Source organism: Eupeodes corollae, chromosome 2 (genome assembly GCF_945859685.1).
Source record: "Eupeodes corollae chromosome 2, idEupCoro1.1, whole genome shotgun sequence".
Lineage (NCBI taxonomy): Eukaryota > Metazoa > Arthropoda > Insecta > Diptera > Syrphidae > Eupeodes > Eupeodes corollae.
In genome coordinates, this window is record NC_079148.1 from 59063902 (window position 1) to 59083374 (window position 19473).

General features: G+C 35.6%; 2 protein-coding genes across 5 annotated transcripts in view; one reads left to right on the top strand and one right to left on the bottom strand.

Moving 5' to 3' along the window:
* LOC129946406 (flotillin-2) overlaps nucleotides 1–19473 on the bottom strand; it is a 393620-nt gene that overhangs the window by 348642 nt on the left and 25505 nt on the right. The gene's annotated exons all lie outside the window — the stretch shown is intronic.
* On the top strand, nucleotides 2413–11791 carry LOC129946399 (glucose dehydrogenase [FAD, quinone]). The gene is made up of 2 exons (XM_056056570.1): nucleotides 2413–2830; nucleotides 10021–11791. The coding sequence occupies exons 1-2, from the start codon at nucleotides 2668–2670 to the stop codon at nucleotides 11745–11747; spliced, it is 1890 nt and encodes a 629-aa protein (XP_055912545.1). The 5' UTR covers nucleotides 2413–2667; the 3' UTR covers nucleotides 11748–11791.

Consider the following 19473-nt stretch of genomic DNA (forward strand, 5'->3'; position numbering starts at 1 on the left):
TATAAATCTCCAGGACCAGACGGAATCATTCCGGCCGAACTACAAAAATGCTCAGACATGATCATTCCACCATTGGAAATCATTCTGACAAGCTGTGTAAGGTTGAGATATATTCCCAAAGCCTGGAGAATGGCAAAAGTAGTCTTCATTCCTAAAGCAGGGAAACCCTCACACATTAACCCTAAAGATGTACGACCAATCAGCCTATCATCCTTCCTTCTTAAAACCTTGGAAAGATTGATTGAAATTTACATCAGACATAATTTAAAACCATGTCTCACTTCCACAGCTCAACATGCTTACTCTAAGGGAAAATCATTAGAATCAGCACTCCACTCGCTGGTACGTATTATTGAACATTCCCTCGAATACAAAGAATATAACTTAGTAGCGTTCCTAGATATTGAAGGAGCTTTCAACAACGTTAGTTACCAGGCGATCACAACAGCAATGCATAAGCTGAAATAAGTGAAATCACTCATAGATCTTATAAGCCTCATGCTCAAAAGCAGGATAATAATTTCTAACATGAGAAGTTTTACTACCACCAGATCGGTGAATCGAGGCACTCCCCAAGGTGGAGTCCTCGCCTCTTTTATGGAACATGGTAGTAAACGACTTACTTACAGCATTGGAAGCAGAGGGTTTCAAGGTGATTGCCTATGCGGGCGACGTTGCGATATCCGTATCTGGGAAGCACTCCCAAGTTCTCAGATTAGCCCACCCAAGATTAGAGGACTACCATTAAGCTTTTCCGACCAAGCTAAATATTTGGGCCTCATTTTAGACAAAAAAACTAAATTGGAAGGCAAATATTGATGAAAGAGTAAAAAAAGCTACTGTAGCGCTTTTTACTTGTAAAAAGGCCATAGAATCAAAATGGGGCTTCTCCCCAAAAATAACCCACTGGCTATATACTTCGGTATTTAGACCGATACTCATTTATGGAGCTGTCGTACGATGGACGTACTGGACAAGATGGTAAATCTAAATAAGCTCATCAAAGTCCAGCGGTCAGCAGGTATGTGCATCACAGAAGCACTTCGCTCAACACCAACCGCAGCACTGGAAATTGGCAGCCAACTTATGTGTAAGGCTTAGAGCCACCTCTCAATGGAACAGTAACAATACTGGACATACTACTATTCTAGACTGTTTCGGATCTACCCCATGTGTCCATCCCTTCAAGATCCTCCTGGGAAGAATAGAGACCCCTGGAAGACGATGCGGTACACTTCTATACTGACGGTTCAAAGACCGATCACGGAGTTGGAAGTGGTATCTTTTCAGAACAACTGAATATCAGTCTATCCTATAGACTTCCCAATCAATGTAGTGCACTCCAGGCCGAAGTAATGGCGATTAAAGAAGCACTATCCTGGCTCAAAGATATACGAATCTTCTCAGACAGCCATGCCGCTCTTAAATCTCTCGCGTCTGTCTCCACAAACTCTCAAACAGTCCACGATTGTCGATCATCTCTGAATGAGATGACGGAACAGTTTAACATTCACCTCATTTGGGTGCCGGGCCACAGAGACATTCCGGGAAATTGTAAAGCCGATGAGCTCGCCAAAAACGGATCACTTCTGCCTCATGTTAGACAAAAACATAACATAGAAACAACAAATGCTAGATGGTCACAGAGTACCACCTGCCTGCCAACCAAGCAAATATGGCCAAGTATAGACTTAAAACGGTCAAAAGGCTTGATATCACTGAGCAGACAAAGTATAAGCTCTGCAATTGGAGTAATAACAGGACACTGCCTCATAGGAAGACATGCTCTTAGGCTAGGGGTCTACACAAATGACTTCTGTAGAAGCTGCATGGACGAGGAGGAAGAGGACACCTTCTATGTACATGTCCAGCACTCTCCATTAAAAGGAATAACTTTCTCGGTAATCCCTTCTTCGATAATACCAGTGAAATGGCAACGATTGACACAAAACTTTATTAAAAGTACGGAATGGTTTGTTTAAGTTCATTACTCTCCCATGAGTAACCTCATTAGTGGTATCACAATGGACCCTTGAGGTGTACGTGCGTCAATGACCTCTGGACAGCCACTCCAACCTAACCTAACCTATCTTGAAAATATAAAAGCAACTATATTGTTAAACCCTTCGTAGCCCAAGAACATAAAAAATCATAATATTTTTGAAAAAGGTTCGGTTATGGAATATAATAACACGTATTTCTTAGAAATGTAAAAATATTATTAAGGTGAAAGTTAATTTTGTTTTTGAAATACATTTAAATAAAAATGTTTGATAAAAAATAAGAAAAAGATTAATTTGTTCTTATTCATTTATCTGGCAACTCTACAAGTAAGTTACTACCTTATCGCCATTTATTACATATTTGTATAGTCTTGACTTGACATTAACCATGAAAGAAGCAATCACAGAACAGAAATCAAGTAGAACAGACTTGCATAGCATATTGTCTTGTGTCTTGTGTCTCGTGCGTCCGCGTTCTTCGTCTCGTTTATAAAAATCTCTGTTCTCGCGGTCGTCCGTCGTCGCTCGGTCTTTTCTCCGACTATACTGTTTTTGTTCTAAAACAATATCTCATGATAAGTTTTAAATTTAGTTAGCATCCGTAAGTTAAGAAGAAAAGTTCTTAAATTTTAATTGTGAGCTTAATGTTTTAAACAAATTAAAAATGAAATTACTGCTGAAGAGATATTTTTTGTTGATAATATTTTTGGTGCAAATTTTAATAAATTCAAGTTTGGGGATATTTTTACCAAGATCGGGAGATCCATATGAAAGTATATTGCAATTGGGAATACACAACTATGTTGAACAAGCTCAACCGGTCGAAGGTAAGTTGAAGGAAGATACCGGGATAGTGTCAAGTGATAGACAACAGGCAACAATAATATTCTGTTGGCTTTAAAAATGGTAACAAATAAAGATATGCAACAAGCGTTATCGAGGGTTAATTATATATTAAGATACTTGTAGTTTTGGAGTCCTTACAACTGTGAAGACTTTGGTATCTGGAAAGTCTGGTTCTACAACTAAAACCTAGAACCTAGAATTTAAATTCCCAGAGAACCAATTTAAAATATCTCTAAGTCTTCATTAGATTTTGACGATTAACCGTTTCGATCCTAAAAATTTAATTTAAAATAACTAATATCTTGTGCGCAAGGATAAAATAAGATAAGTTTTAGGGGAAAATGTTCAGTGTTTTAAATTTATTTGCGATTTTTTATAACAATGAGTTCTTAGTAATTTTTGAAGTGAAATATATTGTTTTTTTTTTTTGTTATAAATTGTATATCAAGTTTAAAAGAAGCATTTTCAAGCTGTTTGTGAGTATAGCTTATTGCTTAGAATTATTTTTTCAAGTAAATATAAAGTTTTTGAAGTTTTGAATTGAAAAAAAATACTCAGCCAAAAGAATTTAAAAAGTTGTTTTTTGTTTTAATTCGCTTTGGAAGTTATTGTAATCGGTGCTTTTTGTCGAATTGAAGGTTTTGAAATTTTTCGAAAGTTTAAAAGTCTGTTTGTGTTTTTCGACGTAAGTTTTGTAATTGTAATTTGTTAGTCCTTCGTATTTTAAGAAACAGCAGAGATTTCGATGGTAACAATATGAATATGTGAAGAAAGGACTTCACAAAAAAATTATAAAGTAGATTTTCACTTAAGCAATTTTATTGTCAAATATTTCGTGAACGAATAAAATTATTTACTTTTATTCCACAAATTAGTAAATTTTTAATTCAAAAACCTTACAAACAAAAATGATATCGATTTATTTTATTTTTTTATTTCACATCAATTAGAGATCTTAACATCTACAATTAGATTACGAAGGGTCAAGAAATAAATAATCATTTATAACAAAAAAAAATAGGCGTAATAATACATAACATTAAGTGCTTAAAATAACAATTTTATAAACATGGTTTGATTAATTAATTCGATAAGAACAAAAGTATATTATTGATCAAAGTGTATCTGTTTATATGAAAATTAAAACCAATTTTCAAAAATTTGCGACAAAAGAAAAAAAATTGACTTTTATTAACGTTCAAAAATAATTGGTTAGTTGTACACCATTCTGTTATTTTTTGGAGATCATTTTGCCAAAGAATACAATTATTTTAAGAATGTATGCATCTGAAAAACTTTAAATCATCTGCAAATAAAAGTGTACTAGAATTTAAGAAGATATCAGCCAGGTAGTTGATGAAAATTAAAAAAAGAAGGGGACCAAGATGGCTTCCTTGCGGGACACCCGAGGTAACAATAATTGGACTAGAGAGTACTTGATCAATACAAACGAATTGGACACGACCCCTTAGATATGACTCCAACCATTTCAACATATTTGAGTGTAAACCAAATTGTTCCAGTTTTTCAATCAAAATAGTATGACTAACTCTATCAAAAGTCTTCGCAAAATCAGTATAGATAACATCAATTTGGTAGCCTTCTTCGAGTTTATTTAAAACGAAATTGGAAAAGATAGAAAGATTAGTTGGAGCAAGCGTTGTGTACTCTGAAAGATGGGAAAGCGGCAGGCGCAAACGGTATCCCAGCCGAATTTTACAAATATGGCACTTCTGCACTTAATGATCGACTTCTAACGATGTTCAATAAAGTCATAGAGGGAAATTTTGTCGGGGCATTTCCTTCTTGAATGCAACATATAAAATTCTTACAACGATGATGCAGAAAAGGCTCAACAAGTGGATTAAGTCTCAGAACATACTGAAAGAGTTTCAAGCAGGCTTTAGAGCAGGCTACTCTACAATGGACAATATTTTTGTACTCCGAAGTCTTGCAGAAAGCTTTATCGCTCAAAAAAAGAAATTATATGTATTTTTCATCGACTTTCAAGCGGCATTCGATACAATAAATAGAGGTGCCTTATTCTACAAGCTATATAACGAGGGGTTATCGATGAAATTTGGACGTGCGCTAGAGAATCTCTATAGAGGAACTCGAGCGGCTGTATGGAATGGTGCAGAGTTGTCAGATTGGTTTGTGACCTCATCGGGAGTAAGGAAGGGCTGCACATTGAGCCCCACTTTGTTCTCACTTTTTATAAATGACCTGATTGATTATCTTCCTGGTGGCGTGGATTTCGCAGGAACACATATGAAGGCCTTATTATTTGCAGATGATATTGTCATGTTTGCGTATTCGCCGGAAGCGTTACAGCTCATGATAAACAGGTTATATAATTACTGTTGCTTATGGAACTTAATCGTTAATACGTAAAAGTCTAAAGTGATGATATTTAAAAACGGTGGTGGAAGAAATGCTTCTAACGAGAAATGGTCATTTAACGGAGAAGCCTTAGAATGTGTAACCGAATACAAATATATAGGGGTAATTTTTACGAGAAGTTTGAGCATGCAGAAGCATTTAACTGTGAAGTTAGAAAAGGCGAAAACAGCCATTAACATATCATGGAAAAGATGCTTCATGAACAGAAATATTGCGCATAGCAGTAAGCACAAGGCATTTGAAACTGTATCGGAGAGCAAACTTTTATATGGCCCACAAGTTTGGGGATGTATGAGATTTTAAACGGAGGAAAAACTCTTGACACACCATATTAAAAGGATATTTAGCTTATCAGTCAACACACCAAATTACGTGGTAATGCTCGAAACAGGACTATCACCTTTACACATAAAGGCCTTGAAGTTGCAAGCCGATTTTCTTCAGTACATATTCAATTTATCAGAATCCAGATTAGTCAAGAAGCTACCTATCAGTGCCATACACGAACGAAACAGCTGGTATAGAGAGTGGTCAAAACTTGCTGAAGAATGCAATTTAAGCTTTGATTTAAACCTGAAAAACATTGGTAGTTGCAAGACTCTCTTCTACAATGTAATCTCGAAGGTGAATGAGAAATGTAGAGCTGAATATATAGCTGAAGCCTTCAGTTCCATCTACAGAACAGTTTACAGTAGATTAAATCACAATTTGGCAGAGAAAAACTATTTTCGTGACGCTAATAAGGTTAATGTTATCGCTACAATGGTCAGACTTCGCAGCGAGCTTATCAATCTGAACTTCATGCCTCACAGACCGGATCTAGCATTAGAATGCAGCATTTGCAACATGAGAGAAAGAGAAGACGTCATTCACTTTTTGGGAAGATGCCCAACTCTGAAAGAAACCAGAAGAAGCGTTCTTGGGAACGATGTTTTATCTGAAGAGCAAGTCCTGGACGATTTGTATCATATGAACGTTAATAGACTTTATGAATATTGTGTAATTGCGCTCAGATATAGAGCAAGAATAATTAAATAAGATTTTTGATTAAACAAACCTTTAACTGTATCTTATTTGAATTTTTAAATTGTATTGGTTTCCATATAATTCCTTATTTTAAACACATATGTTATTTAAAACGGTTATATCTTTGTAATTAAATTAATATATTATAGTTGTCAATCTGGCAGACGGCAAATGCCATGTTATAATGATTTTTGTAAATGTAAAAACGTATCTATTGTTAAATTCAAATGTTGATCCAATAAAATCCAAATTATCTATCTATCTATCTAGAAAGATTAGTGGTAGTGGATCTTCCTGCAATAAAGCCATGTTGAAAAGGTAAATATGCTCCTTAAGGAGAAATGTCAACTTTTCACATATAATTTTCTCCAAGAGTTTCGGTATACTTGATAATTTACAAATAGGACGGTAGTTATTTACTTCCTGCTTAGGACCATTTCTCCAAAATAATTGGTGGAATTTCATCAGGGCCTTACTTTGCAATCGTTATTTAAATTCAAAAGACCTTCTTCGATTTCCGAAATATTAATTTCTAATTGTCCTTTGTCAACCTTATAACTATGATTAGATAATTCGGCTATTCTTAATGGATCTAAACTAGATTTCGAATAATTTGATTCGAAGTAATGGGCAAACGAATTACAAATATTTGAAAGATCCGAAAATGTAGAGCCCCTGTAGTGCATACTGCTTAGAATTTTACATTAACATTTTGCATTAGTTTTTATGTTTGATTGAATCGATAAAATGTAATTTTTATATAGAAATTTGTTAAGAACATCGAATTCTCGCACTACCCGAATGTATAAGTATTTTTTAAATCGATATTATTTTCACAAGTGCGTAACCTTTTGTAAGCTTTGTTTTTTTTATTACTTAAGTTACGAAGCCTCTTGTTAAACCAAGGAGGCTTTGTGTTTTTAATAATTTTTACTTTTGGCTATCAGCTTAATAGTAATTTTATACTTAATCTTTACCGTTTTGACATTGAAAATTAGTGGTTTAGAATTTTAGTATTATTAACGATGTTTTAAATGTCCACGTTTTTTTGTTATTCGCACACAATTTTGAACCATATTACTTGTAAAAAACTCTAAAGAAAAGTAAAATAAAACATTATCTTTAACTACGAGTATAAGGCGAGCTTGACTCTTACCTTCATGCAATTGATAGCCTTTAAAAATAAATTACTTTATTAATACAAAACAAAAGAACGGCAACATTTTAAAAAAGTTGAAAGTTACAATTTTTGGAGTTCCAAAACCAAGATTTTTTTAAAAATCATTTCTTTTAAATTAAAACTTTTGTGAAAAAGTATATTAAACTTGAGATTTTTTCGAGATTGTGCAAATCAAAACGAGCAATACGTTTGCTTCCTTATTTACAGTCCCTATAAGTAAACCAAACGAAAAAAAAAAAAAAACAGAAAAAAAAGTTTAAAGAAAAGAAAGAGAACATAAGATTAACTTCGAAATTATGCAAAAGCTGCTATAAAAGACAAATACATAAATTAGTGAAACTTTAATGGCACTTTATTGGACACTCAGATCGGACTTTAACTATCTCTTTCCATGTGCAAAAAACTAGAGTTTTACTTATTTAAAAAAAATTGTGCTAACAAATTGATCCGTAATTATTTATATTGCAATGTTTTTAAATTTTGACTCCTTTTTTCTGTAACGTCATTGAATTTTATTTCCCGATGAATTTGTATAAATAACATGGATTTTTCTTTCAAATGTGGAATCATCGATCGGTTACAAAATTATAAAGGATGTCCCAAAATAAACGCAAGATTTGAATTTGCTGACATTTGTGCAGTGAACTGTTGGCAACCCTGAAAAAAAGCAATTTGACAGCTAACAGTATAGGTTTATTAAAAATGGAGCGTTATAGGATAGAACAACGTGTCTTCATTAAAGAATATTTCAAAAATAGTGAAAGCTTGGCGACTGCAGTTCGAAAATTTCATACAAAATATGGTCGGAATAGTGTTTTAACTTCGTCAACTGTTAAGAGATTAATTGATAAATTCATGGAGACTGGATCCGTTGGAGACGCCAAACACACTGGTCTTCCAAAAACAAGCCGTTCAAATGTGAATGTTGAAGCAGTGCGTGAGAGTGTTGCTGACAATCCAGGAACCTCAATTCGACGTCGTGGACAAGAATTGCAAATTTCAAGAACCTCTCTACAGCGTATACTCACCAAAGATCTGTGTCTTCATGCTTACAAAATTCAATTAACACAACAATTGAAGCCTAATGACCATGGACAGAGAAGAGAGTTCGTTGAATGGATTATTGAGCATCAACAAATGGACCCTGATTTTTCGAGCAAAATCATCCTAAGCGATGAAGCACCTTTTCATCTTGATGGCTTTGTCAATCGCCAAAATTGCCGCATTTGGGGTTCGGAGAACCCACATGTGATTGTCGAAAAACAAATGCATCCACAACGCGTGACTGTATGGTGTGGATTTTGGGCTGGAGGCATAATTGGGCCATATTTTTTTGAAAATGATGCTGGTCAAGCAGTGACTGTTACTGGTGCTCGATATCGCGACATGATTACACAGTTCTTTCTGCCAAAATTGGATGATATTGATGTGTCCAATATGTGGTTTCAACAAGACGGTGCCAAATGTCATACAGCCCGTGAAACAATTCAATTACTGCATGAGACATTTCCAGATCGTGTACTCCCTCGTTTCGGTGATCAAAATTGGCCTCCTAGATCGTGTGATTTGACACCATTAGACTTCTTTTTATGGGGTTATTTGAAATCACAAGTCTAAGTCAACAAGCCCACAACCACCCGTGCATTAAAGGAGGAGATTCAACGCTGCATCAACGAAATTCAGCCACATTTATGCAGAATGGTCATGGAAAATTGCAACAAAGGAATGCGCATGTGCATGCAAAGCCGTGGAGGCCATTTGTCCGATGTGTTATTCCATACATAACCCTATCCTATGTACTTTACGAGTCACTCAAAATATAACTATCAAAAGACTAAAAACGGCGTTTTCTATTTAATTAAAATCTTGCGTTAATTTTGGGACACCCTTTATAAAAGCATCTTCTTAATTTGGCAGTCTATTCGAACTAGTTCTTTCCATGCCAGTCTCCCAGTCTCCCAATCTATATTATAACTTCTACTCATGGAATATATACATTGTGGTGCGATCGACCTTTATGCAAGAAGACCTATAATGCACTTCACTTGTTCAACGATGTACTTGTATGTAATTTTGTATCTACGTTTTGCAGTCATCAAACATTTTACTCTAGATTTATAATTGAAACACATCAACCAATAATGTCCTTGAATAATTTTCTTGCTTTTCATCTAGTTCCGGTTTTTTTATAAATGTAACTTTTACTTTTTACAATATTGGTAGCACCTTATGTTTTATTGTATGTGGGATTTTTTTTTTAATAATTGTTGGGATATTCGGGGTACAAAATATTGTACCAATTAAAGTTCCACGAAATTGTGAGAAAATACCCTAACAGTTTTTTGGATGTAGCTTTGTTTTAACACTGTTGACAAGATTTGTAAGAAATAAGTGACATTTGGTAAAAATGTATGCAAACAAATTTGAAATCCGAGAAAAAAAAGAGATATTTAAAAAATATTATAACTCAGAAAAAAATTGAATCGAAAAAATTATATTTATTAAGTCCCTTAGAGTCCACAAATTAAATCTAACCTCTTGTTTTATTATTTATCCTTCCAGTACCAGTGAACAATGCAGCATTTGATTTCATCATTGTCGGAGCTGGACCAGCGGGCTGTGTCCTAGCCAATCGACTTTCGGAAAATCCAAATTGGACTGTTTATCTGATCGAAGCAGGTGGAACTGAAAACATTGCCCATTCCATGCCTGTGATGGCAGCATTTCTTCAAGGAACACATTCCAATTGGAATTACAAGTCAACTCCTCAGAAGCGATCCTGTTTTGGTATGAGGAACAATGAGTGTTTCTTGCCACATGGAAAAGTTATAGGTGGATCAAGTTCGATCAATTATATGATTTACAATCGTGGAAATCGACGAGACTACGATCGGTGGGCAGAAGCGGGAAATGTAGGCTGGTCGTACAACGAAGTGCTGCCGTATTTCCTGCGCTCGGAAATGTCAAGCCTAAGGGGTTTGGAAGATTCACCATACCACAATCAATCTGGACTGCTTAGCGTTGAAGATGTCAAATATCGTTCGCCAATGGTTCATGCGTTTGTGTTGGGCAGTCAGCAAGCCGGCCACAAATACACCGACTACAATGGCGAAACTCAACTGGGAGTGTCCTATGTCCAGGCTACAACTCTACGAGGTCGCAGGCACAGTGCTGCTAAATCATTCATAGACCCCATTCGATATCAGAGGAAAAACTTACATGTTATCACTCTGGCTAAGGTAACCAAAGTACTCATCGATCCTAAGACCAAATCGGCATACGGAGTAGACTTCATCCATAGACGTAAGAAGTACACGATACGAGCTAGGAAAGAGGTGATTTTGTCAGCTGGATCGTTTAACTCACCACAATTACTTATGCTCTCGGGTATCGGACCCAAAGATAATCTCGAGGCAGTTGGAATTCCACAGATTCAAAATTTGCCAGTAGGCCAAAGGCTCTATGATCACATGTGCCATTTTGGACCAACATTCACAACCAACGCAACCGGAGCAACACTCTTCGCCAATCGCATAACACTAAAAGACGTTACTCAGTGGATATCTGGTAGCCCAAAGACAAGAATCTCTACTATCGGAGGTGTAGAGTCGTTGGCATTTATTAAGACCCCCAACTCAAAAGAACCAGCTGATTTTCCCGATGCTGAAATAATAATGGTATCGGGTAGCTTAGCATCCGACGGCGGTACTGGACTCAAAGAAGGTGCCAATTTCCGCGACGATCTATACAATAAGGTCTACAGACCCTTAGAGAATCGAGAGCACTTTTCGTTCCTTGTCATGCATTTCCATCCAAAATCGATTGGTCGACTCTGGTTGGAAGATCGGAATCCATTGAATTGGCCAAAGATTGATCCGAAATATTTCAAAGAAGAAGAAGACGTTGAATTCCTTTTGGAAGGCATCAAAGAGTCTATAAGAATAACACAAACTCCTGCAATGCAAAAGATTGGCACTGAACTGTATACAGAAAGTGTACCAGGCTGTGAACATTTGGAATTCGGAACCGATGACTATTGGAGATGTTCAATAAGGACTTTATCCTATACGCTGCATCATCAGGTCGCTACTTGTAAGATGGGCCCATCTTCAGATCCAACGACGGTTGTTAATCCACAATTGAAAGTGCACGGTATTAGGAGACTACGAGTGGCAGATACTGGTATAATACCGTTTCCACCAACGGCGCATACGAATGCGGCTTCGTTTATGATTGGAGAGAAGGCAGCTGATATGATACGAAATGAATGGATGGAAATGGTACAGTGAATGTGAAGAATTATTGTGAAATAAAATGCAAGATTGTGATTATTAAGGAATTCGTTTTTGTTTTCTTTTAAGTTTTTGGTAGTAAGTTGAATCAATGTTTGAAAAACCTTAAAAAACCATCAGTTCAGTTTTTTTTCGTAGAAACTAGGACTTGGATAAGGAATATTTCCAAAGTGTGTATCTTCTGTTGGAGTAGTGGAAATTGACGAATCCTTCAAGAGTTATTACTGTCATGGAAAGTGCTTTCTCAAATATGCTGTTCGGATTTGGCTTTTAAGGCGCGAGTTATAGCTATTATTGGTTTTCATCATTGAAAGCAAACATTGGAATTTTTTTTGGCCGGTCGATAATAGCTATCATTAAAAATTTCTCAAAACAAATTCCTCATTGAAATCCACCGAAAAACTTTAACTGACAGAAATCTATAATTGGAATTGTGTGAAATTGGAACTCAAATCAGTGGAACTATTCATTTCACTTTTGAACATAAAAGTATCAACTGTTTAGACGAGTCAATCTAACTCAAAAAACAGCCTAACCTAGAACTAATTGCAATACAATTTGTGTGAATGAGGTCTTATTGTAAATTTTCCGTAGAACACGATGCCGAAAAGTCTTTCTATGTACACGGCACGGATTTCCAAATATGGCTTTTTTTCCAAAATGGTGTCCCATTATTCCACTTTATAGTGCATACCTCCTTACATGCCCATATGGGGTATCATTTTATATGTTTTTAAGTACGGGGAATTCAAAAATTACATCAAAAATTGGTTCCGATGAAAATTTTTTAAAAATACACTGAACAAAATTATTTTTTTATATTTTTTTTTTTAATTTTTTTTTGTTTTATTTTGATTGGTTTAATATTTTTTTGTGTTTTTATATATTTTTTCAAACTTAATTCATAAAGCATCTAAAACAAAAAACATAAAAAAGTCATAAGCCAAACAAATAATAATACCTACTTTTAATCATCATTCATGTTCACTTCAATGGAATTGCAGCAGCTTAATCCCTCACAATCTCATATCATGTAGTGTGTTGTGCCCTATTTTTCCTCCAAACAACGTTATAATGGCATTAAGACCAGCAATTTCAATTTCTTCTATTAATTTCTGTGATGTTTGGAATACTGCAGCACTTTCTTTGAAACTGCTTGATTTTTTAAGCAATTTTATGGAATCACTTTAGCCTATTCCAAATGGTATAGAAGTAGTATCACATCCTAATACAGCATGAGCAAATAAGATGTTAGAACAGACATCATCGCCTAAAGTATTTGCTATCATAAAAGTTTTTTTTTTTTGAAAATGATGAAGGAGTAGTATAAGAAGATCAGTGTCCTCACCAACAATGGCTGTAGGATGATTTTTGGACGACTCTATAGCCTCCATAACGATCATGACGTCTGCGTCACTATGAGATTGTTTTGTTTTACATCCAGCTTCTTGTAACTTTTCCGATAACAGAACAGTGAAGGCTTCTTTGTTGTCATTATTACTCAAAAATATTTCCTTCTGGATGGCAATACGGGTAGAAGCTGAGAAATTTACTTTAGGTCCTACAATACCTCGGTGTCTTTTTAGGTGGGCCTCTGATTTTGTGGAGAATGTATCACCATATTCATCAAATACTATAATTGCCTTGCCATACTTTGCTAGCACATATCTCTCATAAGCACAAAGAATTTCATGAAAGGTCTGATTCTGACTCCAAGGAAGGCGATGTAGTAGCCAACCACCATCAATGATATAATTTATATCTCTGGGAATGCTAGAAACTTCTGATACTTGCTCGTTGATATAATTAGCAAGCTGTGACTTCTCGGATTCCCTCATAAGGCCGTGTTTATCAAAAAAACTAGCTGGGTATGAGCAAAGCTCATAACAAAACACCTCCTGTAAGTTCACGCCATTAGTTTGTGCACAAAGCAACAGGCGCTGAAACAAAAGTTCAGGTTCAATCAGAAATGTTTCGTCTTTTAATTGTACAGATTGACCTGATGTTATTGGCTTCACTTGTTTTCTTTTTCTGAAAGTGAACTCGGAGGCTCTTTTGTCTGTCATCTCATCAAGTGTTAGTTTTCCGATTTCTTTGGCACGTTCAGGATTAAAATCATTGCTATAATTAACTCCCGTGACAATATTACGTAGATTTATGTCTTTTTCAAAAACGTTGAGTTGTTCTACATAAGCCAGAACTTTTTGGGTATCGTCTTTATCGCGTGCAATTCTTGAACTTGTCATTGTTTTATGTTGCTCATTCGATGAATGTTTCACTGAAGTAAACTCCTGCACGCATTCATTTAAATGGGCGCAAATGGGACGCGACATAACCCAAACAAGTTGCTGCTGTTCTGTCATGCCTTTCCCATGTGTCTTTCCAAATCCTTTTAAGTTTTTCATTAGAACTTGTTCGATTATCAGATCAGTGGAAAGGTCACCCCAAAACCTATTACTCCTTCGGACAACATGAAGACCATTCATAAATGCCGTGTGAACATTGGGAGCTTCAAGTTCAAGCTCAACCATTCTCTCATAGTACAGTCGAGCAGAACTTGCATAGGAATTATGGCCACATGCTGCATCTCCCTAACCATTGCCAGATGTAAGTTCCAATTACATGTTCGTTCGTTCGTTAAAAGTAGGTATTATCATTTGTTTGGCTTATGACTTTTGTATGTTTTTTGTTTTAGATGCTTTATGAATTAAGTTTAAAAAAATATACAAAACACAAAAAAATATTAAACCAATCAAAATAAAACAAAAAAAAATTTAAAAAAAAATATAAAAAAATAATTTTGTTCAGTGTATTTTTAAAAAATTTTCATCGGAACCAATTTTTGATGTAATTTTTGAATTCCCCGTACTTAAAAACATATAAAATGATACCCCATATGGGCATGTAAGGAGGTATACACTATAAAGTGGAATAATGGGACACCATTTTGAAAAATTTGGAAATCCGTGCCGTGTACATAGGTAGACTTTTCGGCATCGTGTTCTACGGAAAATTTACAATAAGACCTCATTCACACAAATTGTATTGCAATTAATTCTAGGTTCATCCTTAATTTGACTCGTCTAGTTCAGGAAAATGCATTTCCGTCCGAAAAATAGAAAAATACATTTTTAGAGAAAAACAAATGCGCAATCAACTTTTTTTTCGCAAAACAAATTCTTTGTGTGATTTCCGATCGATCAGTATGTAATTTTTATTCAAAGGGAAACACTGTCAAATATCGATTCAAACATTTTTCCGGATTGATTTCAATCATAGCTATAACTTCTGTTAGTTAACTTTAACAGCTATTTGTTAAATTAGGTTTTTAGCTTTTTCAAAATTGTTCCTACAAGGCAAAAACAAGAATGGCTGTTTTTTCATCTCAGAACAAACGAACATGATTTTATCCAATTGTTGCTAGGAAATGTTTAACTAATTTTTATATAAAAAATATTGGTGGTTCTGTTAACAACTTAACATTTAGCTCTTAACAGCTCGATACCAAATCCATGAGGTGAACCATTTTGTTGGCGCTGAATTTACTAAGGTAAAGTAAAAGCAATACCAAATAATCTAAGTTTTATTTCGTCTGATTATAATGTTTATTATAAAATTCAATTGATTAATTGTTTTTTTTTATAGCAAACATAACCTACATTGAACATTCTAAAAATGCAAACTTAATTTTGAGCGGTACACCGTTCCTATCTTAACAAGTTCATTGATATTGAATAATAAGTCTTAATTGTAATAAATCACATTGTTTAAGTATTTCATTGGTAATTTGATGTACAAAAAAATTAATTTTATGAAGCAAAAATTCAAAGAACATTGAACTTTCCAGATTAGTGTAAATATTTTCAAATCTTGATTTTAAACAAACTTATCCAGTTTTTTAACTCTAACACTCATTTAATTTGTTCTTGACTATATTACAATTTAATTAGGATTATAAAAACCTACATTAATAAATTTCAACTGGATTATTTTATTTAAATTTTAAACAAATACACAATATCATGGTTGCACGTAATATTTGAAATATACTGTTTCAAGTTTGTGATAGAATGTGTAAAATTTCTTTAAAATATTCAACCAGCAGTAACTGATCCATAAAAACTTTTTAACGTTAAAGATTAAACCATTAAAATGATAGAGATATAATGACACTTTTTAGTTCTCGGAATAAGATCTTCAAACCCAAAACGTCATTCGAAATCCGATGAATCACTGATTTAAGAGCTTTGTTTGACTTACTTAATCAAAAAGAAGATCCTAAAGCAAATATAAACGTAAGTGAAGACAAAATTTCTAGTCAATATCATAAAGCTTAGGTAGGTAGAAATGGCGATCTTAAGGCAACTTAGCCTCAGATGCAATTAGCGCTGTAGTGCGCCGTTTTTTGATACCAAAAGTTCGTTTGACCTTTCATTGAAAGGTATAGATTTATAGATAAGATTCATAGCGATTACGTTAGAGCCATTTTGTCGCATTGAGAAAAAAGAATAAGTCTCTAATCTTTGTCTCAGATAGCTCATGCTTTTCCAAAGCATTTCATTCTAGTGTTTGCCAAAGCAGGACATTTGCAGAGGAAATGGATTATCGTTTCACTTTCTCTTTGGTCACTACAGCTACGGCAAAAGGTGTTGTAAGAGATACCCAAATTCTCTGCATGAACTAACCTATAGGCCAACGTCCGGTACAAACCGCAACAATCCTGGCTGTGTCTTGCCTTGGCCTGCATAGAAGATCGTTTGTACAGGTTTTATTGTAGGTGGGCCATATCTTCCTAGATATAATGCAGTTGGTAGATAGAAAAGATTTCACCCTTCATAGCACCAAGAGGAATGTTAACCATTTCTGCAAGTGAGCTATGAAGGGCCGTTCCTTGCCTGGCTAGCTCGTCAGCCCGTTTATTTCCCACGATATCACTATGGCCCGGAACCCAGATCAGCGTGACACCGAGGTTAATATTCGGGTTCGCAAGCTCATCCCGACATTGCTGGACCAATTTAGATGAGGATATGGCCGAGTTAATGACTTTGACAGTTGCCTGATTGTCTGTAAAGATAGCCACATTTCGGTTTTGGTTTGGGTTTTGTTTAAGTATCTTACATGCCTCCCTTATTGCCTGCAGTTCAGCCTGAAAAACGCTAGCAAAGTCAGGAAGCCTAAATGATTTAGCTACATTTAGGGACTCAGAAAAGATCCCAGAGCCGTCAGTAAAGACGGTTGTGTCGAAACCAATCGACACGATGTCATCCTCCCAATCTTCTCTCGATGGGAAAATAACCTTAAAACCCTTACTAAAGTTCAAAGTAGGAATGCAGCAGTCAGTGTCTACCGAGATAATATCTGAGGGAATTAATTTCGTAGTGTTGCTGTGACCATAAGTTTTTGACAACCAGCTATTTGATTCCTTTAGCCTAATAGCGCTGCAGGAAACTATGTATTTAATAAAAAGCTCGATGGCCCTGTGGTGCCCACGCAAGCTGTTCTCTGAACCTTCTTTAGCTTTTCAATATTATAGGTTTTGCTAAGAGCAGGCCACCACACAATCGAACCATATGTTAAGATTGCACGTAATACGGCTGTGTACGTCCATAAAATCATCTTCGACTGAAGTCCGAAAGTTTTGCTACAGGCGTAGAACACAGGCCTTCCTAGCCCGTACTTCAATATTTAGTTTCCAGTTTAGTAAAGGGTCGAGTATAACTCCCAAATATTTTGCACTGGAAGACAATGATAGGATTTGAACGTTGAGTCGAGGTAGTGTGGTGGTAAAGAGCAACAGTTCAGTTTTACTTTGGTTAACTCTTAGTCCACAACTCGTGGCCCAGTTGCTAACTTTCTTCAAAGCTGACTCCGTGATTTCACTAATCGCAATGGTGTACTTTCCTGACACCAATAGCACAAATCATCCGTGCAGGCTACCGCCTTCACTCCACATCTCTTTAATTTAACGAGAATTGTATTCATGACCAGAAGCCATAGAAGAGGCGAAAGGACAGCACCCTGGGGTGTTCCCCTACTCACTAAAAACACTACGTGTTTTGTTGCTATTGTATTGCCTAGAGTGGCTCGAATCTTCCTACCACTGAGCATGGAAATAATCCATTTTCGAATGAAGTCTTCTACACCGAACTTAACGAGCGATTCTTCTATGGATTCTGTAAGGACCTTGTTAAAAGCACCTTTTATCTCTAGGAAGGTGGCAAGAGTAAATTCTTTATAATGGATTGTTTGTTCTACAGTTCGCACTACCTCATGGAGGGCAGTCTCCATAGATTTGCCCTTAAGATAAGCATGCTGAGAACTTTCGAGAGGTCGTCCAACTAGGATTTCTCTAATATGGTAATCCAGAATGCGCTCCAAGGTTTTAAGCACAAAAGATGTTAAGCTAATTGGTCTGAAATCCATCGCGGATTCGTGACCTCGCCTACCCGCTTTCGGGATAAAAACTACTTTCACCACGACATAGGCACATGTTTGTAAAGGAGGCACCCTTTGAAAATTTGTCCCAGCCATGGAGCTGCCACATCATGCAACTTTTGAAGCATAACTGGCAGTATGCCATCCATGCTGGGGATTTATATGGAGAAAAAGTATTGATGGCCCACAAAATATTTTCTCTGGTTTCAAGCGATTCGGGTTTATCACTCTCGTAACCCGGAAAGTGCGTCTTCATCAGTAGCTCAAGAGATTCGGCTGGAGAGCCTGTCCAGGTTCCATCAAGCTTTTTTAGAAATGAAGGATTACAATGTTCCTTCGATAAAACATTGCTGAATCTTGCGGAGTCCTTTATGTCTTCGATTGATTGACAGTATTCTCTCCAGCCTTGTCTTTTGGCTCATGACAGGGCTTGTTTGTAAATTTTAAGAGAGTCTTTATACGGTTGGTAAAACTTATGTTTGTGGCAGATATTGAAAATTGTCTCGTCATTTTCCTAAGACTGGACAGTTCTTCATTCTACCAAGAAGGAAGGGTTTTACGGCTATATTTAACTGGGCAAGAGACTCTAAAAGCTTTACTTATAGAAGTTTTAAAGGTTTTCACCTTTGATTCAAGGTCTCCTATCGATTCAGTGAGATTCGTTAAGTTGCTTAGTTTGGAATTCGTAATTTGACTGAATTTCGTCCAGTCAGTTCCTTTGGGATTTCTGTAAGGCGGAGGGTTTTTCAACTCGAAATTAATTTGAAAAAGAATCCACTTGTGATCCGAATGCGAATTCGAAGGGGAAACTTTCCAATTCTCCACTACTAAATCACGATTGTTTACTAAGGTAACATCAAGCACATCCTCCCATCCATCATAACTTTCCGAGCTCGGAAAGACGAAAGTCTACCATCATAAAGCTTACATCAAACAATAACCATAACTTTAGATATGTCTTAAGTTTGAAGTATGATTTTCTGAACTTTAAATATGTAGTTAGAAATTTGATATTGAATTTTTTTCGAATCACCCTGTTGAAATAAATTTATGAAGCTATAACTTTTTTTCAACAAAAGAAACAAAAACAAGCAATCTCAAAATACGTGAGTACTTTACCCCCAATTTGTTTTATTGCCTACTACAAAAAAAAATAGCTTTTAGCAAACTTGTTTTCAAATAAGTATCTACCGAACTTTTATTTTTGTCCATGAATTACTCGACTTACATTACAAAATTAGTCACCATACCAATCCTGTTCTACTTATTCTAAGAAAACAATAGATTT